Raw genomic sequence first — 22886 nt, 5'->3', positions numbered from 1 at the left:
AGTGAGAGGAGCGATCTACAGTAGAGCAGCAGCTGCAGAGTGAGAGGAGCGATCTACAGTAGAGCAGCAGCTGCAGAGTGAGAGGAGCGATCTACAGTAGAGCAGCAGCTGCAGAGTGAGAGGAGCGATCTACAGTAGAGCAGCAGCTCCAGAGTGAGAGGAGCGATCTACAGTAAATCAGCAGCTCCAGAGTGAGAGGAGTGACCTGCAGTAAATCAGCAGCTCCAGAGTGAGAGGAGTGACCTGCAGTAAATCAGCAGCTCCAGAGTGAGAGGAGTGATCTACAGTAAATCAGCAGCTCCAGAGTGAGAGGAGTGATCTACAGTAAATCAGCAGCTCCAGAGTGAGAGGAGTGATCTACAGTAAATCAGCAGCTCCAGAGTGAGAGGAGTGATCTACAGTAAATCAGCAGCTCTAGAGTGAGAAGAGTGATCTATAGTAAATCAGCAGCTCCAGAGTGAGAAGAGTGATCTACAGTAGAGCAGCAGCTCCAGAGTGAGAAGAATGATCTACAGTAGAGCAGCAGCTCCAGAGTGAGAAGAGTGATCTACAGTAAAGCAGCAGCTCCAGAGTGAGAAGAGTGATCTACAGTAAAGCAGCAGCTCCAGAGTGAGAGGAGTGATCTACAGTAAAGCAGCAGCTCCAGAGTGAGAGGAGTGATCTACAGTAAAGCAGCAGCTCCAGAGTGAGAGGAGTGATCTACAGTAAAGCAGCAGCTCCAGAGTGAGAGGAGTGATCTACAGTAAAGCAGCAGCTCCAGAGTGAGAGGAGTGATCTACAGTAACTCTGGAGTGAATGGTGTGAGGTGGGTCGGAGGAGACAGCAGACTGGGCTCCTCACAGACAGAACCGAGAGCAGCAGCATCTGAAGCAGAAATCCAGCAGAACAGAAAACACAGCGGCGCCGATCTGAACAAGATCAGTTTTATTGATTGAGGAGAAAATTCAGTGTAGAATAACGACTGGACCAAGAGTGACCACAGCAGACCTGCCAGAGTCTGAACAGAACAAAGAGGGGTTAAACACACAGGGCACACAGGCAGTTAGCAACATGCTAATACTGGTGTACATAAGCTCCCACTGTGTGTTAGCTACATTAGCCTGATCGCTCCAGCAGAACACTAACGCAGCACTGAACGCAACCCGGCTGCTTGACTGCATTTGGGGTGTGGGGAGATTTGGGGGAGTGTTGCATTCTGGGGAGATTCTGGGGAGGGATCAGACTGTGGAGGAAGGTTCGGGGTGGTGGACGTACCTGCTGCAGCGCTGCCTTTATACACCCGGCTCTGATACTCTTCACACACAGACTCACAGCAGTCACACACTGTGTGCTTACCATCCGCACTACGCCACCTGCAGTGTAGTAGAGAGAGTGGAAATGCTACAACTTCCCCCATAGGTGGGGTTAACTGTAGCAGACTGAAGGAGACACTGTACCATCACTAAACAGTCTGCTAAACCCATACAAACTCTATTCAGTTCAGTTCTATACTGTTTAAATGTAGACTACATTGCCACCTAAACACATCAGAATATCTTGAAACTTTAAACTTGAAAACTTTCTGCGTCCAAATACTTATGACCAGTGAAAAGAGGCTGCTGTGTCAAACACTGTCCGTTTACTTTACACCACAAAGTAGAACAGATCTCAGCCCCATCAAACCCAACTAGACTTTACCATCACATCTACAGTACACTCCTGACCGACCCCCCATCACATCTACAGTACGCTCCTGACCGACCCACCATCACATCTACAGTACCCTCCTGACCGACCCCCCATCACATCTACAGTACGCTCCTGACCGACCCCCCCATCACATCTACAGTACGCTCCTGACCGACCCACCATCACATCTACAGTACGCTCCTGACCGACCCCCCATCACATCTACAGTACACTCCTGACTGACCCACCATCACATCTACAGTACACTCCTGACCGACCCACCATCACATCTACAGTACACTCCTGACTGACCCACCATCACATCTACAGTACACTCCTGACCGACCCACCATCACATCTACAGTACACTCCTGACCGACCCACCATCACATCTACAGTACACTCCTGACTGACCCACCATCACATCTACAGTACACTCCTGACTGACCCACCATCACATCTACAGTACGCTCCTGACTGACCCACCATCACATCTACAGTACACTCCTGACTGACCCACCATCACATCTACAGTACACTCCTGACTGACCCACCATCACATCTACAGTACGCTCCTGACTGACCCACCATCACATCTACAGTACGCTCCTGACCCACCATCACATCTACAGTACACTCCTGACCCACCATCACATCTACAGTACACTCCTGACTGACCCACCATCACATCTACAGTACGCTCCTGACCCACCATCACATCTACAGTACACTCCTGACCCACCATCACATCTACAGTACACTCCTGACTGACCCACCATCACATCTACAGTACACTCCTGACCCACCATCACATCTACAGTACACTCTTGACTGACCCACCATCACATCTACAGTACGCTCCTGACCGACCTGGATCTAAAACAGCAGCTGCTGTGAGTGTATGAGGTGGACTGTGTCAGAATGAAACGGTGGTGAAGAGTGAGAGGAGGATGATGATGGACTGATCTGTGATTTGCTGTTTAGCTGCATTAAAGTTCAGGTGGTTCTGTATCTCAGTCTGAGGCGGTACCTGTCTCCAGAGTAGCTGCAGGCTTTATTCACTGAACTCTCCCCCTCAGCTGCATCTGTGACCTTCAGCAGACACCAGATATACACCTGCAACACACAGAGACACACACACACACACACAGAGACACACACACACACACACACACACAGACACACACACACAGACAGACACACACAGACAGACACACACACACAGACACACACACACACACACAGAGACACACACAGACAGACAGACACACACACACACAGACAGACACACACACAGACAGACACACACACAGACAGACACACACACACACAGACAGACACACACACAGACAGACACACACACAGACAGACACACACACACACACACACACACAGACACACACACACAGACAGACACACACAGACAGACACACACAGACAGACACACACACAGACAGACACACACACACACACACACACAGACAGACACACACACACAGACACACACACACAGACACACACACACAGACACACAGAGACACACACAGACAGACACACACACACACAGACAGACACACACACACACACACACACACACACACACACACACACACACACACACACAGACACAGACACAGACAGACACACACAGACAGACACACACAGACAGACACACACAGACAGACACACACACAGACACACACACAGACACACAGACACAGACACACAGACACAGACACACAGACACAGACACACACACACAGACACAGACACAGACACACACACACACAGACAGACACACACAGACAGACACACACACACACAGACAGACACACACACACAGACAGACACAGACAGACACACACACTTCCAGTGTGATTCAGACTGATGAACCTGTTTGCTACACTCGTGCCTCCAGGCTTTAGCAAATACACCAGTAATACCGTATTTACCCTCCAATTACCAATTACACAGCAGCGCTCAGACCACTGTTCTCCAGCAGCTGTCTGTTCAAGCTCCTCACCAATCAAACGGACTGGTGTTAACGTACGGCTCTTTGATCAGGCGATTGGCTCAGAGTATGAAAGGGTGGAACACTAAAAATAAGGCTACGCAAAAATTACAACCACAGCAACACCCTAGCAACCATGTTTACTGCCCTAGCAATTACCTCCAACACCATATCACACAGAAACACCTTAGCAACCATTTTGGATACTACAGCAACACCACAGCAACCAATTCCAATATCATCCTATTGAGTAACACCCTAGCAACCACTTGGGATACTGAAGAAACCACACAGCAACACCCTAGCACTCACCTTAAATACCATACCATATGGTAGCACCCTAGCAACCATACCATATAGATAACATAGCAACTGCCTAGGCAACCCTTAACCAACAAGTAAATGCCACAGTAATACCAGCTAAACCCCAGCGGAAGCCGGGTAATCGCAGGAAGTGTGTCCAGCCTTTAACCAAACCCCTACCAGAACCCCAGTCACAGTGGCGTAACCCGAACCGCCGGTAGTTCTGACCGTGTTTTGCTCGCTTTGGTAGAAACGGTGGTTGTCCATCTGCAGCCTCAGCGCGTGATCCTCAGTCCTGGGCAGGAACTGAACAGTGGGTCGGTGTGATCTGGGGTTAGCAGCGCACCTGGAGAACAACGGGTCAGGTTCTAGATCTCAGACATTAAACAGGACTCCAGAAACACAGCAGATACACACAGCAGCCTGAAGCCCGACCCGACCCGTACCTTAACCCACCACTTACTGATTACCGGCCTCAGAGATGCAGGGGTAATCGAGCTAACTGGAGGATATTAGCCTCCACTGCTCGTTAGCTACATTAGCCTCACAGCTCCAGTGCTTAGACTGACCCGTGGTTGTGTATGAGGGGGTATCGGGGGGGGTGTCCTATGTCCGGCTGCAGTGTGATCACACAGCTGTCCAGGTAAAGTTTAGCCGGAGTGCGTTCAGCTCCCATGACCGACGCCTTCAGGTTTACAACATCACCCTGCCGGAACACGAAGGAGGACCTCTCCGACCTCCAGTCATCTACAGAACACACACACACACACACACACACACACGTCTAAATGTGTATGATTTTAAAAGCACACATTACAGTGGTGGAGGGACACATGCAGGTGGAGGGACAGTCAATAACATGCGGCTCATAGAACCCACCTTTCATCAGGTGGAGGGAGAACTGTGGAGGGGTGGAGCTGCCCGGCTGGTGTGAGGTAGGCAGCTGACCCGTGGGCTTCTGCAGATCGTTAGTGCTGACAAAGTGAGTCCTGCGAGCGGGTCAGACAGACTCAGTGGTTAGAACAGTGCTCAGAGGCTCCAGGTTCAGGTTCTGATGAACGGAACCAAACCCACCTCGGGTAACGGCACTGGACGGGAACGCTGGCCCTTGTGGATCTAACAATGCCAAACGGATTTCCCTCCGGCACGAAGGACAGCAGGTTCTCATACACCAAACTGTCCCCGTCCAGCTGCAGGCAGAAGAGACGGATCATGGGAAGGACTGGCACTCCCTGTCCTTCTAACAGGAACTCTCCCACTCCACCTTAATTACTCCAACCACCCCCAAAAGAAGCTAAACAGATCACCTACAGAAACTCTGCTCCACCTTAAATACTCCAACCAAACCCCAAAAGAAGCTAAAAAGCAGTGAGCACTCGAAAGCAGTGATCATAAATGAAATATGTGATCAGAAACTAGTTGTTTTCTCCTCAATGAAACCTGGATTAGACCTGATCAATATATAGCTCTAAATGAAGCGCCCCCCACAGGCTATAAATATGTACATAGCCCTAGATTATCAGGCAGAGGAGGTGGAGTATGTATAATCTCCCAGAATGCACTAGAGATTATTCAAAAACACTGTAACACCTTCACTTCTTTTGAGATTCTCTACATTAATATATCAAATCCAGACACTAATAAAATACTTTCACACTGATTCATATCTATAGGCCTCCAGGGCCGACTCTGAATGTTTAAAAGAATTTAGTGATTTTACTGCAGAGACAAAGTTATAATAGTAGGAGACTTTAATATTCATTTAGAAAAAGCAGATGATCCATTAACAAAGGCATCGATCTAAGATTCTGTCAGAATCACACAAACTGTAACTGGACCCACACATCACTGTAACCATACCCTAGATCTAGTCCTGATCCTGGGTTTTAGCATTGATCATCTAAATATTCTACCTCAGAGCTCAGTAATATCAGACCATTATCTGATCTCCTTTGAGCTTCATCTTAGGCTAAATGTTCATTTGTCCCCCGACACTGTCTAAAGCGCTCAGTGACCCCAATGACCGCTGTACAGTTTACTGAGGAAACCCCCCCCCCCCCATCCACCTTATCTTACCCTCCGTCAGACCAAACGGAGCTCGTTACATTAACAGAAGATCTAGAAAACCTCCTTCCATCAATCTTAGACAAAGTAGCAGCTTTTAAAAGTGAAATGAGGAGGCAGTAAAGGCTCGCACCGTGGTCCAGTGATCAAACTCAGTGATCCACTCTGCGTGGAAGGACGGCCTTAGTTAATATAGAAAGACTCTCATTAAAGCTCGCTCAGCGTATTTGACCTCACTGATCCAGAAACACTAAAACAATCCCAGAGTTCTTTTTACTGAGATCTCTAAACTTACTAAAAGCCAGGCAGATTCTCAACCCCAGATCCCAACATCTTTAACCAGTCATGTGTTTATGAACTACTTTAATAATAAAATAGAAAATATTAGACAACAAATCCAACCCTGCGTATTAAATCAAACATGGCCGTCACCTGGTGGAGCTGCTTTAGAACAGAACTTAGTTGTAGAACAAAGGCTGGAAGCCTTCTGCCCACTTCCACAGCCGGAACTAGAACTAATGATTTCCTCAGATAATTCTACAACCTGTCCACTCGACCCGATTCCCTCTAAAATACTAAAAGAAATTCTCCCAGTTATAATCAGACCTCTTTTAACAATAGTAAACTCATCCCTTAGCTTAGAGCATGTTCCCCAAACCCTTAAAATAGCCGTCATAAACCCTTTAATCAAGAAACCAAATCTTGATCCTAGTGTATCGTCTGATTATAGACCCATCTCCAACCTCACTTTCACAGCCCTTCAGACCCAATCACAGCCCAGAGACAGACCTTCAGACCCAATCACAGCACAGAGACAGCCCTTCAGACCCAATCACAGCACAGAGACAGTCCTTCAGACCCAATCACAGCACAGAGACAGCCCTCCAGACCCAATCACAGCACAGAGACAGCCCTTCAGACCCAATCACAGCACAGAGACAGTCCTTCAGACCCAATCACAGCACAGAGACAGTCCTTCAGACCCAATCACAGCACAGAGACAGCCCTTCAGACCCAATCACAGCACAGAGACAGCCCTTCAGACCCAATCACAGCACAGAGACAGCCCTTCAGACCTAATCACAGCCCAGAGACAGCCCTTCAGACCCAATCACAGCACAGAGACAGCCCTTCAGACCCAATCACAGCACAGAGACAGCCCTTCAGACCCAATCACAGCACAGAGACAGCCCTTCAGACCCAATCACAGTCCAGAGACAGCCCTTCAGACCCAATCACAGCCCAGAGACAGCCCTTCAGACCCAATCACAGCCCAGAGACAGCCCTTCAGACCCAATCACAGCCCAGAGACAGCCCTTCAGACCCAATCACAGCCCAGAGACAGTCCTTCAGACCCAATCACAGCCCAGAGACAGCCCTTCAGACCCAATCACAGCCCAGAGACAGCCCTTCAGACCCAATCACAGCCCAGAGACAGTCCTTCAGACCCAATCACAGCCCAGAGACAGTCCTTCAGACCCAATCACAGCCCAGAGACAGTCCTTCAGACCCAATCACAGCACAGAGACAGCCCTCCAGACCCAATCAGAGCTCAGAGACAGCCCTTCAGACCCAATCACAGCACAGAGACAGTCCTCCAGACCCAATCACAGCACAGAGACAGCCCTCCAGACCCAATCACAGCACAGAGACAGCCCTCCAGACCCAATCACAGCACAGAGACAGTCCTTCAGACCCAATCACAGCACAGAGACAGCCCTAGTGAAGATTACACACCATCTCCTTCCTGCCTCTGATCAAGGCTATGTCTCTTTATTAGCTCTACTAGACCTCAGTGCAGCCTCTGATACAGTAGATCACACTATTCTACTAGAAAGATTAGAGAACATGGTTGGAATCACAGGAACAGTTCTATCTTGGTTCAGATCATATCTAACTGAACTCTATCAGATCATAAAGATAAAAGATTTATCTTCAAATTACACAGAAGTAAGATATGGAGTTCCTCAAGGCTCTATTCTAGGACCGCTATTATTTACATTATACATGTTAGCACTGGGCTCAGTTATAAGCAGACATGGTGTTAATTTCCACTGTTCTGCAGATGACACACAGCTCTATATATCAGCCAAACCTGATGATAAATCTAGATTACAGAAAATGGAGGACTGTGTAAAGGATATAAAACTCTGGATGTCACATGACTTCCTTCTCCTCAACAGTGACAAAACCCAGCTTCTCCTTTTAGGTCCAAAAGACTCTAGAAATAAACTCTCAGACTTAATGTTAGACTTGTCTGATGCTTCCATCATTCCTGGTCTAGCAGCTAAAAATCTTGGCATCACATTCGACTCAGATTTATCATTTAAGCAACATATAGCTAATATTAGTAGAACAGCCTTCATGCAGCTTAGGAACATCTCCAAACTAAGAGACTCCTCCTGGATTACTGTAATGCACTACTGTCAGGTTGTTCCAGCAGGAACCTCAATAAACTTCAGCTGCTTCAGAACACTGCAGTCAGGGTTCTTACTAAACCTAGAACATCTGACCATATCAGTCCAGTTCTATCAGCACTGCACTGCTCCCAGTTCAGTTCAGCACTGATTATAAAATTCTTCTATTAACATATAAAGCCCTACATGGCCTCGCTCCTGAGTACCTGCAGGATCTTATAGTATATTACGAACCATCAAGACTACTTAGATCTCAGGGTGCTGGCCTCTTACTCATTCCCAAAATTCAGAAAACCTCAGCAGGGGGAAGAGCCTTTTCTTATAAAGCCCCCAACTCTGGAATAGCCTTCCAGATAATGTTCGGGACTCAGACACAGTCTCAGTCTTTAAATCTAGGCTGAAACTCATCTGTTTAGTTTAGCTTTTGGTAATTAATGTTTCTTAGATAAGGGCTGCAGGTCCAGGGGTTCGCGGACCCAGGGAATTGTAGTACTCTGAGATGCTGGAGCTGTCGTCTCGCTGCTTACACGCCATCACTCAGGTTTGTTGACGGTGGAGCAGATAGATGCTGGTGTTCTCAGGGTACGCCCGTGTCCGTGTTACCTTCTGGCTCTCTCCTTTTAATTATGCTGTGATAATCAGACCTGCCGGAGTCATCAGACATACCCAGATGCTGATGATCAACATTCTCTGCACTCCATAAAATTCCTCTTAGAACTAACTTCTCTCTCTTTACCTTCCCCGAGTAAATGGCCACCCAGCCCGATCTGCTGGAAGATTGCCCGCTGAGGTCCCCTCTACCTGCATCTAACCAGCTGCCACCTACCAGTCCGGTCAGCGGGTCCCCCCCCCAACCCGCCACCGCCCATGGCTCACCCGCCTGCCGCTGCTGCCTGTTTGGTGGCCGTGCTGAAACCTAGATGGACTCGTGCCTGTCTGACACTATTAATATCACCACTATTAACTTTCTGTAGTATCTGCTTTGGTCATTTTTATCATTAATGTTTAAAACTGTCTGGCCAGAGGAGGATGGGTCCCCCTTGTGAGTCTTGGTTCCTCCCAAGGTTTCTTCCTCCAGCTCTGAGGGAGGTTCTCCTTGCCACTGTCGCCGTAGGCTTGCTCACGGGGGTCTTTGATTCATCTTGTCTTATGTTATTTTCTTCTTTGTCTGTCTTTTATTAATCACTAATTATGTAAAGCTGCTTTGTGACGACAACAGTTATAAAAAGCTCTACTAATAAATCTGACTTGACTGAACAGATCACCTGTAGAAACTCTGCTCCGCCTTAAATGGGGCGCACTTCTAACCCCCCTCTCCCAGCCCCCCCCTAAACACTCCACCCTCCACCTGAGCCGCTGCAGCAGGTGAATCCTCCACCCCAGGTTTGCTGTTATTTACCCACCCGCAGCGTCGACCCGCACTCGTGCAGCTCCGTGTGCAGCACGAGCTCCGTCTCGCGCTCTACCACCAACCCGCAGGTACCCAGCCTCACGTTCCCCGACCGGAGCGCGTGTGCGTTCAACGACACCACCATCGCGCGCTCCGTACAGTGCACGCGGACCGGCGCTGGTGCGGGGCTCGCGCGTGCCGATATCATCGTCGTAGTCGTCATGATCACCATAATAATCACTACCATCCTGCAGACGAGTCTCGTGCTCTGGCTCGTTCAGTCGTCCAGCTCTTCTGTTAAGAGGGGAAGCAGCACTGCGCATGCGTAATTGAGATGGGGGAATGGGTGACGTTTTTCCGCTGGTAACGGAAGGTTCGATTTGTTTGCCTGAACCGATTCAATTGAATGATTCACTGCATGCGTCTATGCACACACGCATGCGCGCACACACACACTATATGGACAAAAGTATTGGGACACCTGCTTTTTCACTGCTTCTTCTGATATTAAGGGCATTAACGGAGCTGACCCTGCTTCTGTTGGAGTAAGTGTCTCTACTGTCCAGAGAACAAGACTTTCTACTAGATTCTGGAGGAGCAGCATTGCTGTGAGGATTTGATTGATTGCATTCAGAAGAGCATTAGTGAGGTCAGGATGTTGTCAGGATGATCATCACCCCACCTCATCATCCCCAACTCACCCCATCCAAAAGTACTGGATGGAGCTCCTCCACCATCATTCCAGAGAACACAGCTCTTCCACTGCTCCACAGCTCCTCAATGCTGGGGGGCTTTATACCCCTCTAGCCCACGCCTGGCATTATTAGGCAGCATGGAGCCAATAGGGTCATGATGATGATCTGCTCCAGAGGGTCCTATTCTATTGGCAGTACTTCTTCTCTACAGGGACTAGACAAGCTGTGTGTGCATTTGCACATCTGTGTCAGCAATGGGTGCAGCTTAAAGTAGCTGAATGTGTTTATTAGAGGGGGGGTCCACAAACTTTTTTTTTTACATAAGTACACATTCATTAATAGAGATGCCAAGATGGGGACAGTGGGGTCAGATGAGCTGGTGTTTATAGCCTGAGGATCTGAGGGCTGAATAAGACTAACGAGACAGCCCAGGTTCAAATATCAACTCTGAGCACTTTATTAGGAACACTGCTGCTGGGAAGAGCCTCCTTTGCTCTCAACAGCTTCCATCTCTCCTCATGGATTCCAAAAGTCACAGTCTCTGAGCTGTAGCCTTTCTGTCCACTCCAACAGGTCTGACCATTCTCTATGGACCTCTCTTCTTCAGCACGGCAGAACCGCTCACTGGCTGGGTTCCTCAGGCGTTCCTAATAAAGTGCTCACCGAGCGTAGAGACATGATCACTACAGTAAACAGGAGCTAAACAGAAACAGGGCAGTTTCAACACTGCCCCCCCCCCCCCACACACACACACACACACACACACACACACACACACACACACACACATACACACACACAGTTTCAGACTTGACGAGTGGACTCAGTGAGGGTCAGTCAGGCTGTTTATTAGCTTCAGTAAGTAATTTAATATTCATGTTCATTAGCATATCTGCAGGTCTCCCTCCTACACAATCCAATAACTGCAGAAAATCAGACCAGTGATCCAATCAACACGTTTATGCACTTAATCAGATAACGTTCTTTGTGCTTTTTTGTGAACAGGGACCAACGTCCTCATAGACAGTCTGTTTATTCTGCAGCCATCTTTACAACACCACAGGCCCGTTAGGTCCAATCACAGAGGACCAGGATCTGATCTCAGTGAGGAGAAACCAGGACACTAAAGGATTGAGTAGGAAACCTGCCCTGAGAAAACTGATTACTGAGCTAAAACCCAGCTCTTCATCCAGGCCTTAATCCGATCTAAAGTTAGAGTGCTGTCTGCATTACCACTTCATCAGATAACTGCAGAAATCAGACCGTATTCAGAGAACATTTGGACGAATAGCAGAGTACTATGGTCACCGTACTGTCGTGTGTTTAGTAATGTCTAATCTTAGAGGATCTTTGAACTATTAGTCTAATCTGACTTGCTGAGGTTATTCTTGGGTAAATAGTAAAGCTCTCTAAGTCGCTCTGGAGAAGAGCTTCTGCTAAACGCCTCAAATGTAAATGTGATCATTTGTGTTTCATTTTTATCCAATCATCTGTCCAGTTCAGCCGAGCCCCTATTTTTAAACTGCAGATGATTCAGCACTGTTAGGCCGCTAACTCGCTCTAGAGGAACGCGTCGGATCCCCCGGCTCTGATACATCAGCCAACAGCCATCAACAGTGGGAGCGCCATCTACCCCCCAGAGCTGGTCAGTTGTGCTCAGACTCCGGCTGCTGACGACAAACCAAACCACACCCACCCACCTTGGTCCTACACCTCAGGCTTCAAAAAGCCCCTCAAAGTCACCCTGCATTGCAGTGTTGGAGCTCCGTAGCTGCAGTGTTAGCTTAGCCTGTAGCTCATTTCAGCCTGTGTGAGTTTACCACCGCACGTCTTTAGCCTCCAATGCTAACCTGTTAGCTCAGGAAATGAAGAAGCCACATCTGATTCAGTTTGGAACATTTATTTCTCAAACTGAGAGTCCACACTGTCTACAGACCGGGCCCTTCTGTAAGCTTCCAGGACTGTGCTCGGACTCTGTGGAGAGGGTGGTAGTGTCCGTCTCACTGTCCGACTGTGTCGTGGTTGCTGTTGATCTGCTGGCTGGATGAAGTGGAGATTGTGTGCTAGCAGCTGGCGTCTCTGGTGCTGGACTGGTGGCCTGAGGGAGGCGGACTGTAGCTGATGGCCTTCTGGGTGAGCTCACGGTGGGGACGGACAAATCAGCATCTGCAGAATAACAAACACCAGCCCTGTCAAAAGGACACGATCCTCGAGGAAGATTTGGAGGTTCTCCAGTTTAAAACTCAAGAACCTCTTAAGGTGCTTTACTGGAGAGAGCTAGAGCTTTCAGCCAGGGCCGGCGAGTTCTGCCCTCTTCAGCTCCTCTGCAGCTTCTGCCCAGGCAGCAGGAACAGAATCCTGAGGAGGATTCCTACCCTTCTGACCCGAACTCTTCAGCACCGCGAATTTCAGTCAGAAAACTTGGAGGTTCTAAAGGGACTAATTAGTTTATTGGAATGCAAGATCACCTTCTACTCTGGAAGACTCCATTTCCCACAATGCTGTGTGCCAGGGCTGAGAGGTGGGGGGCGCTGCAGTGGTGTTAGATTCTCCATCAGTCTCTCCTGCAGGAAGACATTTGCACTCATTCAGTTCTGATTTCACTCCGTTATTCTGGTTCCAGTAAAACCTGTGTTTGCTCATCTTCTCGCGTTCCCATAGCAACGCCAGCTACCAATTTCCCCACCAATCGGACAGATTTCACCACCCTGAAGACTTCCCCCAGTTTCTGTACCATAGCAGTGTGTGTTCATAGTGAGTGTGTGTGGTGACTGAGGTGTGTGTAGAAGTCCCAGAATTCACCCCTGTATTATCTGAATTTCCGCTAGGCGGCATAATAGAGCATCATTTAGAAGCAGATCAGCTTCAGCTCCGTCAGAGCTAGCCAGGCTAAAGTACAGCTTCCAAACATGGTGGAGGTAGAGTCACACCACTGACTTAGCCTGTCAGCAGTACAGGATTCAGCCAAACGTGGCTCAGCCAATCAGAACCTCAGGTTTTTTTTTTTTTCTATTGATTCCGATTATACGGTACCTTCTGATAGCAGTTTTTCCCACGGAGCCTTAAACTCTGACTTCTCAGCGTCCGTCAAGGTCACCTCGTTCTCCAGATCTGCAGACAAGCATTACCCCCTCCATTAATAACCTCCCTGAAACACGGCTCTACTAGAAGGCTATGTGGAGGGTACAGACCAGTCTTCTGTCCCCCGTCTCTCCACAGGCTGTGGTGAGGTATGGGTCTTTTCCCTCTGAATGAAGGGTAAAGCGGAATGCCCTCCTTTGCTCTAGGGGGCGCCATCATCCCCAGTTTATTCCTCCGGGTGAACACGGACAGCGGGCCGATACTCGCCTCCTGCTCAAACACTGGGATGAACAGGAATCAGTCAGTGAAGGATCTGCATGGGAGACACTGAAACTGGACAAGTTTCACATCCAGCGTTACCATGGAAACAGGCGTAATGTAACAACCTGTTTCCATAGTTACACTACACCAATTCTGATGGTCATTTTGAAGCACTGGTGTGATAGTTTAAGCCCAGCGTGTCTACAGACTGGGGTTTAACCTAATGCAGCTGTGGAAGGGGTGCAATATGGGAAAGGTCACTTCCTCTAACTGGGGGGGGTGGGGGGGGGGGTCTAACTGGTGTTCTGGTGTTTAGGTGTACGGTTTCCTTGAAAACCAATGTAATGATGAAAATGGGGGTAATGGGGTTTAGAGCTAGTGTAACCATGGAGCTGAATAAACCTGCATAGCTTTAGACACTGCAGACTGATCCTGGATCGGTTCTAGTCTAATGGAAGTTTGATCGGTGGTCTGGTTCCACCTGAAGGTTCTTTTGGGAGCTTAAGCGGTTCTCTTGTGGTCAGCTCTAAAGAACAGTTAAAGCTCTTAATAATGAAGAGCATCTCTGATTCTCACCTAAAGAACTGCCCGCTGACCTCGGAGAGCCCCCCGCTGACCTCGGAGAGCCCCCCGCTGACCTCCAGGCCGAGGTAGGTTCCTGAACACTGTGGGTGGAGCTGGCCCCGCTCTTTCCTGGGCGGAGTCTTACCGGTTCCCACTGGGCGGAGTCTGACTGCAGAGCAGGCTTAAACAGGGTCCGTTTCCCCGGAGAGGGCGGGAGCTCGGTGGGGTCGGTTTTCGGGCGGTAGGTCGGCACAGCCTGGTCCCATTTAGGCAGATTAGACTGGGTCGGCTGGAACTGGTCCTCACAGCTGTTGCAGGTCCAGTCGTCTCCCTCCGCTGATCTCCAGCTAACAGACAGCACTGCGGTTAATGCACCGTTAGCACAGTTACTGCTAATGCTAACACTACTGCTAGCACATATTCCCATGAATTCAGCAGAGAACAGACCTGCCCTGGATGAAGGAGCACGCCTTGCTCATCGACTTGCTCACATAGTCAAGTGGGTAAGCCTTAAGAGTGCAGGTGACGTAGATCTGCCAAAGATACGAGTTACTGTAACAGAGCTACGAGGCTAATGTAGCTAACAGCTAATGAAAGCCTATACCCCACCAATTAGCACTGGAGCTCAATTAGCCTCAAAGCTACAGAAGGTTTTCAACAAATCCAAAGAACCATTGAAGAACCTACACTTTACTAAAAGAACAGTGTTCCTAGACTTGTATGACCGTTATCTAGAACATGGACTAGAGCACAGTTCAGGCATGTTTATGGATCAGAGCTATACAGGGTCAGAAACCACGCCCACACCCCCCTCCCCCTTCAGGACCAAACTGGTTCTATCTACAGACACTCAAAGGGGTTAAGGTTCTTTAGTAAAGGTTCATGGAACTGGATGTGTGAACGGTTCTTGGTCTGGTTATGGATGCTTCAGCTGAAAAGGGTTCCACCACCACAGTTCAGAAACCAGATTTAAGGGAGGGGGAAGTAACGTCAGCTAGCTGGTTTCTGGCCTGTAGTTCCGGTTCTGCAGTGGGAACAGACGTACCTGAGACGCCTCCACCTGGGGGAACATGAAGGCGCCCAGCTGGAGCCTCAGTTTATCCGGACGCTCTCTGGGCAGGAAGTGGGACTGTGAGCCAGTCAGACGACCGTCCAGCAAACACCTGAGGAGCAGTCGGGAGGGGTTTACAGACCATATGGGTACCATTAGCAACCGCTAAGCTAACGTCAACATTGCGTAAACGCCTTCACCACACGGCTGCTGTGACTGTCTTCTTTAAACCCTCCACCTGAACTACAACACCGGAGTGGGTTTGGAGGCTCTGGAGAACCTAAGCCTTACTCAGACAGGCTGGTCTTACAGGAGGAGGCGGAGAACGTCATCTACTACAGGAATCAGGACCACCCTCACCTCTCCACGGGACGTGACCGACACTTAGTGACAGACAGCACGTTAGACTGAAGCCATGGTGATGAAACTACCCCACCTGCCCATGTTCAGCTAATGACCTCCCCCAGCCAGAGCTGTTCTACAGTGGAGGTTCTAGATAACCTCCCCAGTCAGAGCTGCTCTACAGTGGAGATTCTAAATAAGCTCCCCCAGCCAGAGCTGTGGTTCTACAGTGGAGGTTCTAGATAAGCTCCCCAGTCAGAGCTGTGGTTCTACAGTGGAGGTTCTAGATAAGCTCCCCCCAGTCAGAGCTGTGGTTCTACAGTGGAGGTTCTAGATAAGCTCCCCCCAGTCAGAGCTGGAGTTCTACAGTGGAGGTTCTAGATAAGCTCCCCCCAGTCAGAGCTGGAGTTCTACAGTGGAGGTTCTAGATAAGCTCCCCCCAGTCAGAGCTGGAGTTCTACAGTGGAGGTTCTAGATAAGCTCCCCCCAGTCAGAGCTGTGGTTCTACAGTGGAGGTGAAGGGAAGCAGACGTCTGAAGCTCTAATAAAAGCTCCTCACAGAAAGTTCTTCACCTAATGGTGATGAAGACGCTGCCTGATGCCTGAGACACGGTTCTACCAGAGTTCTGAGAAGAGTTCGGCTCTAGAACCTGCTTTTAGAACCAGATCATTAAAATGGTGGAGGGATACATGCTGCAGGGTGTAGTGCGGCTACAGAAAGTAGTCCCTAAAGAAAGTTCAGCTGCTCGTCACTGAAGACCCCCAACATTCTCAATCAAAAGGAAGCGTGTCCTGGCAGTAGGGGGCGCTGCAGTGACCCTGATCCAGTGCTGTATGTGGTGGTTTGCTCTGCTGAACACTGACCCGTTCTCGATGAAGTGGTATTTGGGGACTGAATGTGGATCGGGAGTCGCCGTGGCAACACAGTTCTCGATAAACACCCGCAGATTCATCTGGGGCAAGTATAGCCCCGCCTCCACGTTCACCACGTCCCCCAGGAAGAACACAGTAGAGCCTCGCTCCCCCCGCCAATCACCTGCAACGGGCAAATGAACCTTTAGGAAGGGTTCTGACCCGTAACCAGGAAGCCATTCTTTATAGAACAGGTTCTACACATGTTTAAGGGATCTTTAGTACAAGCACTGGTTCTGTAGAGCCATCGAAACTCCAAGAACCACCTGAGAACATGCTGAGATCTTTAAAAGAACCTCTACAAGAGGTAGTTTAATTAATTGCTTACTGGACATCAGTCTGAGTGTAAACAGCAGGTTCTCCAGGGCAGCTGCAGTGGTCTGGTGGGGGATCCAGGTGGGCAGAACCGGGTCACTGTCAATATCAAACCTCCTGAAACCAGAAAAATGTTCAGATCAGTGAACAGAGGGACTGCTGAACAGGGACACACACACACACACACACACACACACACACACACACACACACACACACACACACACACACACACAGAGAGAGAGAGTGGAGATCAGCAGTGCTGCCCCTAAACTGCTGTGTGTGTGGGGAGGGGGGGGGGTGGTGGGCGTTTCACACTAAAGCCCCTCCTACAGAGTTTACCATCAGCTCAGACACCGACTCCATATAGCACCAACATCTCCACCCACACCAAAGCTGAAACGCTGATGACGCTCCCATCACTTACAGAACTAGAACTAAAACTGCGGTCTAGTTTCCCAGCGTTCAGTCATAGCCATAAAGACCTGCAGCAGAACTCCACCAGCACCATGTTCTGTGGGCTTTACTCCACCCGGTTCTGAACCCCCGAGTCTCCCCGACCCTCAGCCCAGCTTACCTCCTGTAATGACACTCCACAGGAATACCCGCGTTCTCCATCCGCACCAGCCCGTCCAGAGAGGGCGCCGGAGAGTAGGTGAGGAGATTAGTGTAAATAAGGGTGTCTTCCGTCACCTGCACAGACAGACAGAGACAGACAGACAGACAGACAGACAGACAGGTGTTTACACGCAGTACACTCCACTGCACCATACCTGCCCAGGGTAATTAGCATATCATTAGCATACAAGCCCATTACTGCTACTGAGTGCTGGCTGTTCAGCGCGGCTGTTCCACTGCTACCAAGGCATGACTGGTCATCACCACCATCACCACCACCTCTCCTGACAGCTGAGGAACCACCTTTAAGTGCTGGGCAGGTTAGCATCCCTGCTACAGAGTGTGGGTCAGCATCACTACTGCTGAGTGCTGGTTGGCTACCATTACTGCTACCAAATGCTGATTGGTTGCCATTACTGGCTCTTAGAAATGCTTGGCGAGCACCACTGCTACTAGAGCCTGAGACACGGTTCTACTAGAGTTCTGAGAAGAGCTCGGCTCTAGAACCTGCTTTTAGAACCAGATCATTAAAATGGTGGAGGGATACATGCTGCAGGGTGTAGTGCAGCTACAGAAAGTAGTCCCTAAAGAGAACTGCATTAGTTCAGATTCACTATTCACTATTTTACCTTCATCATCATCATCATCATCATCATCATCACTCCATATAAAACTCAGAAGACTCGTGTAGCTGCACTGGTGGGTTTGGATAGGAGGAAAGGCCGGTGTTAACTGGACGGGCTACTGACCCAGTGCTGAGTGCCGCAGTCTGTGAGACCGAACTGGATGGTGTATTCTTCATCCGACACCGCACTCACACCACAGGACAGCCCAGACGGACCATCAGGCCCCAGCCGCAGGTCAGCGGGGTCCACCAGCATACCCAGCCCAAACAGATCGGCCTTGACCCGGACCTCCATGTGGGTGGGATAGCAGGTGACCAAGACTGTTCTGACCCGGACGCTGGGCCTGCCGAGCGGCTCCTTCAGCTCATAGCGAGGAATCATCAGCGGAGAGCGGTCACTCAGCACAGACTTGTACAACTGGGGAGGGTCAGGATCTGCTGACCCACCATCAAAGTCCAAACTCAGCAGAACCATCACAAACAGGTCCAGTTTAAACATCATCTTCATCAGCTCTGTGATACTGACTAATAAAGCAATCAAACATCAGCTAAAGGCAAGACGGGCCTTTCCACTCAGCTTTTTCTGCAGCTCCATTCAGCTCCGTACAGCTGCCCTCAATCTAAGACCCCGCCCACCAGCACCAGCCACACCCCCATCAGCTAAGCAGTCATCAGCCCAGGGTTCACTGAATCTTCCTTTCCTGTAGCTTTAATTGGTTAATCTGACCTGTAGCTCATGTGTAGCTCATGTGTTTAAGCTTGTCGACCAAGATGGCTGACCAGAAAGACCCTCATAACCATGCTGGTCCACCAGTATAACCAGCTTTACCAAACCAGTCACTGCCCTGCTAACACCACAGCCTGGTCGGCTCGAGCTGGTCGAGTTGAATGGTTTAGCTGGTCTACCAGTATGATCCAGCTTGACCGCGCTGGTTGACCAGCATGACCAGCTGTTACCATGGTTTTGTTGGGATTGCCTTTTTTTTAGCCACCTTGACCATCAAAGACCAGCGTAGACCATCTGAAACCAGCTACCAGCAGAAACTGGTCTTGAGCTGGATTTTCCAGCAGGGTGACCAGCAGGGTGACCAGTATGATGACCAGCTTGGTCTTACTGGTACACCAGCTAGTCCATTAAACTCAGAAATAGATGGTGTGCTGATCAAGAGCTAAACCAGTTTAACAAGTATGGTTTCAGCTGGATGACCAGAGGCTAGTTAAGATCAGCTAGTTACTGGTGAGGGGGTTTAAAGTGATGGTCAGTCCACCCGCCATTTAAGATAATCCTTTATTAGTCCCACAGTGGGGAAATTCACAGCGAGACACTCTGACGCAAAACAGATAAATTACCAACACACATATATATATATATATATATATATATATATATATATATATATATATATATATACGCACAATATAAATGATAGAAGTCAAAAACTTTTAAGATCATTTTAGTGCTAAGATGCTTGTTTGAAGCAGAGCTAGCACATTCTTATGTTTAGCTTTTTTTTCCCACCAGTTATGATGCGACATTTAATTTATTATTATTTTTTAAATATTTCTATTTTAATTGTATTTGTATTATTTATTTTAAGTATTTAATTTATTTCTAATTGTTTATCTTTATTTTATTTGTAATTATTTAATTTAATTTAATTAATTATTTAAAACAAATACTTATATTTTGTTTTATTGTATATTGTACTTTTAATTATGAATTATGTGTAATTGTTTATTTTATTTGTAGTTATTTATTTTCATTTTAACTTTTGTTTTACATTTTTATTTTAAATATTGATTTTTATTTTAGTTTTATTTTTTATTTAAATTATATTTGTTATATATACTTTCTATTTAAAATGATAATATAGCACATTACTTGTGTCAGTTGTTGCTGAATTAATTTGTATTTTATAGTTTAATTCGTGTTTTTTATTTAATATTCACGTTTTGAAGCAAACAGGCATTACTAGTCGCACAGGAACACACCTATCCAGCCTTTTGTGCGCGAACAGCGTCAGCCCGACGAGTAGATCACCGAGCCAACAGAACCCGCACTGGAAGATGAGTAACAACTAATTAAAATACGGATCAAAACGTTTAGATTTTACATGAAATCCTCAATTTTAATTTTTAAAAACTGAAACTAATGATAAACTGCAAATTAAAAGCATAAAGAATCAACATTTGAGCGGGGTGGGTTTTGTGTTCGTGTGGACGTTCAGGACCTTCTGTACTCGCTCAAGATGGCGGATTTTCGGAAAAACGGGTCGGAGCTCAAAAGAACAAAACAAATAAAATAAAATAAAAGAAACTGAACAAAACCGCGGAGAAACCGGGAGAGGAGCGTAAACAGAGGGCCGGTGTGAGCTGGGCTGTGAGGGGCTGGGGCTGGCTGTGCACAGAGCGCTGTTTCGGAGCTGCAGCCTGGGTGAGTGTTGAGGCGCTTTTACACGCGGATAAGAAGAAGATTCACACGGAGATTCAGGCGGGTTTACACGAACACGGGCGCGGTGCAGCGTCGGTGGGCTGTATGGAGGGTGTGTGCGAGCTCGGTGTGCAGTTATCAGTGTGTTTTATCATGGTATACAGTTGTGAAGCTGAAGTTGACTTCTTGTTGGAACTCTCCGGTCCACCTTAAATTCCGCAGCAGCTCCATTCTGGCGCCTCAGGCGGACCTACTGTGACCGCTGCAGCATTTAAGGTGGACCGGAGAGTTCCTTAAAGAAGTCAGCTTCAGCCTGGTTTGTGTTGGTGTAGCTCTGCACCCAGCCTTTAACAGTCCTCCAGTCCCCCAGTCCTCCAGTCCTCAGGGGCAGCGGAGCTCCTTCAGTCTTCAGGTTTGGTGTAAAACTGTGCTTCACTATAAACACAAACCCAGGCGTCCTCACAACTACAGCACAGGTACAGCCCATAATACCCCCTACCCAAACCCCCCAGTGCAGCTACACGAGTCTCCTATGGAGGGATGATGAAGATGATGAAGATGATGATGATGATGATGATAAAGGTAAAATAGTGAATAGAGAATCTGAACTAATCCAGTTCTCTTTAGGGACTACTTTCTGTAGCCGCACTACACCCTGCAGCATGTATCCCTCCACCATTTTAATGATCTGGTTCTAAAAGCAGGTTCTAGAGCCGAACTCTTCTCAGAACTCTGGTAGAACCGTGTCTCAGGCATCAGGCAGCGTCTTCATCACCATTAGGTGAAGAACTTTCTGTGAGGAGCTTTTATTAGAGCTTCAGACGTCTGCTTCCCTTCACCTCCACTGTAGAACCACAGCTCTGACTGGGGGAACTTATCTAGAACCTCCACTGTAGAACCACAGCTATGACTGGGGGAGCTTATCTAGAACCTCCACTGTAGAACTCCAGCTCTGACTGGGGAGGTTATCTAGAACCTCCACTGTAGAACAGCTCTGACTGGGGGAGCTTATCTAGAACCTCCACTATAGAACTCCAGCTCTGACTGGGGGAGCTTATCTAGAACCTCCACTGTAGAACTCCAGCTCTGACTGGGGGAGCTTATCTAGAACCTCCACTGTGGAACTCCAGCTCTGACTGGAGGAACTTATCTAGAACCTCCACTGTAGAACTCCAGCTCTGACTGGGGGAGGTTATCTAGAACCTCCACTGTAGAACAGCTCTGACTGGGGGAGGTTATCTAGAACTGGTGCTAATAGGCTGTAGGCTGAATGGGTGGGGCTAACCTGCTTTCTCTCTCTCAGTGATGGCGGAGGAGCGGAGGCAGAAGCAGTGCAGCGTGGTGTTGCCTACTGAGTCAATGAAGGCGATGGCGGAGTCAGTGGGTGTCGGCCAGCTGCAGGAGGACAGCTGTGTGGCCCTGAGTGAGGAAGTCAGCTACCGCATCAAAGAGATCGCTCAGGTACAGTACACACTCATTCTGACAGACTGTAATACACTACAGGAAGCGTAGGGGGCGCTCTATAATGCTCTATAATGTTCATATGATGCACACACTCATTCTGACAGACTGTAATACACTACAGGAAGCGTAGGGGGCGCTCTATAATGCTCTATAATGTTCATATGATCCACACACTCATTCTGACAGACTGTAATACACTACAGGAAGCGTAGGGGGCGCTCTATAATGCTCTATAATGTTCATATGATGCACACACTCATTCTGACAGACTGTAATACACTACAGGAAGCGTAGGGGGCGCTCTATAATGCTCTATAATGTTCATATGATCCACACGCTCATTCTGACAGACTGTAATACACTACAGGAAGAGTAGGGGGCGCTCTATAATGCTCTATAATGTTCATATGATCCACACGCTCATTCTGACAGACTGTAATGCACTACAGGAAGCGTAGGGGGCGCTCTATAATGCTCTATAATGTTCATATGATCCACACGCTCATTCTGACAGACTGTAATACACTACAGGAAGCGTAGGGGGCGCTCTATAATGCTCTATAATGTTCATATGATCCACACGCTCATTCTGACAGACTGTAATGCACTACAGGAAGCGTAGGGGGCGCTCTATAATGCTCTATAATGTTCATATGATCCACACGCTCATTCTG

General features: G+C 48.3%; 2 protein-coding genes and 1 long non-coding RNA gene across 3 annotated transcripts in view; 1 reads left to right on the top strand and 2 right to left on the bottom strand.

The window, feature by feature from the left end:
- Nucleotides 1-917: 917 nt before the first annotated feature.
- LOC140574029 (uncharacterized) lies at nt 918-18819 on the bottom strand. The gene is made up of 15 exons (XM_072693717.1): nt 18442-18819; nt 17652-17767; nt 17088-17191; nt 16712-16883; nt 15500-15617; nt 14902-14987; nt 14508-14801; nt 9867-10101; nt 5057-5172; nt 4862-4971; nt 4552-4729; nt 4211-4328; nt 2699-2784; nt 1255-1352; nt 918-997 (listed from the first exon to the last, which is right to left on the bottom strand). The coding sequence occupies exons 1-15, from the start codon at nt 18817-18819 to the stop codon at nt 945-947; spliced, it is 2262 nt and encodes a 753-aa protein (XP_072549818.1). The 3' UTR covers nt 918-944.
- On the bottom strand, nt 12552-13854 carry LOC140571052 (uncharacterized). The gene is made up of 3 exons (XR_011980647.1): nt 13582-13854; nt 13017-13112; nt 12552-12714 (listed from the first exon to the last, which is right to left on the bottom strand). It is a non-coding gene; the product is annotated as an uncharacterized lncRNA (long non-coding RNA).
- A 1746-nt stretch (nt 18820-20565) lies between the features above and the next one.
- Nucleotides 20566-22886, top strand: part of taf6 (TAF6 RNA polymerase II, TATA box binding protein (TBP)-associated factor) — a 10909-nt gene continuing 8588 nt past the window's right edge. Inside the window, exons 1-2 of the mRNA XM_072692655.1 lie at nt 20566-20751; nt 22052-22209. Coding sequence (XP_072548756.1) covers nt 22054-22209 — 156 coding nt within the window. The 5' untranslated portion in view covers nt 20566-20751; nt 22052-22053. The remainder of the gene's footprint in view (nt 20752-22051; nt 22210-22886) is intronic.

This window comes from Salminus brasiliensis, chromosome 1, assembly GCF_030463535.1.
Source record: "Salminus brasiliensis chromosome 1, fSalBra1.hap2, whole genome shotgun sequence".
Classification (NCBI taxonomy): domain Eukaryota; kingdom Metazoa; phylum Chordata; class Actinopteri; order Characiformes; family Bryconidae; genus Salminus; species Salminus brasiliensis.
This window is presented reverse-complemented; position numbering and strand designations above follow the sequence as displayed.

What these genes read in the sequence shown, in the direction of transcription:
- LOC140574029 (XM_072693717.1), bottom strand. Translation starts at nt 18,819, where the DNA reads ATGATGTTTAAACTGGACCTGTTTGTGATGGTTCTGCTGAGTTTGGAC. An exon ending in CTCCCTCCACCTGATGAAAG is followed by an intron (nt 4,730 to 4,861) that starts GTGGGTTCTATG and finishes TGTGTTCTGTAG; the next exon opens with ATGACTGGAGGTCGGAGAGG. An exon ending in TAAAGGCAGCGCTGCAGCAG is followed by an intron (nt 998 to 1,254) that starts GTACGTCCACCA and finishes TGTTCTGTTCAG; the next exon opens with ACTCTGGCAGGTCTGCTGTG.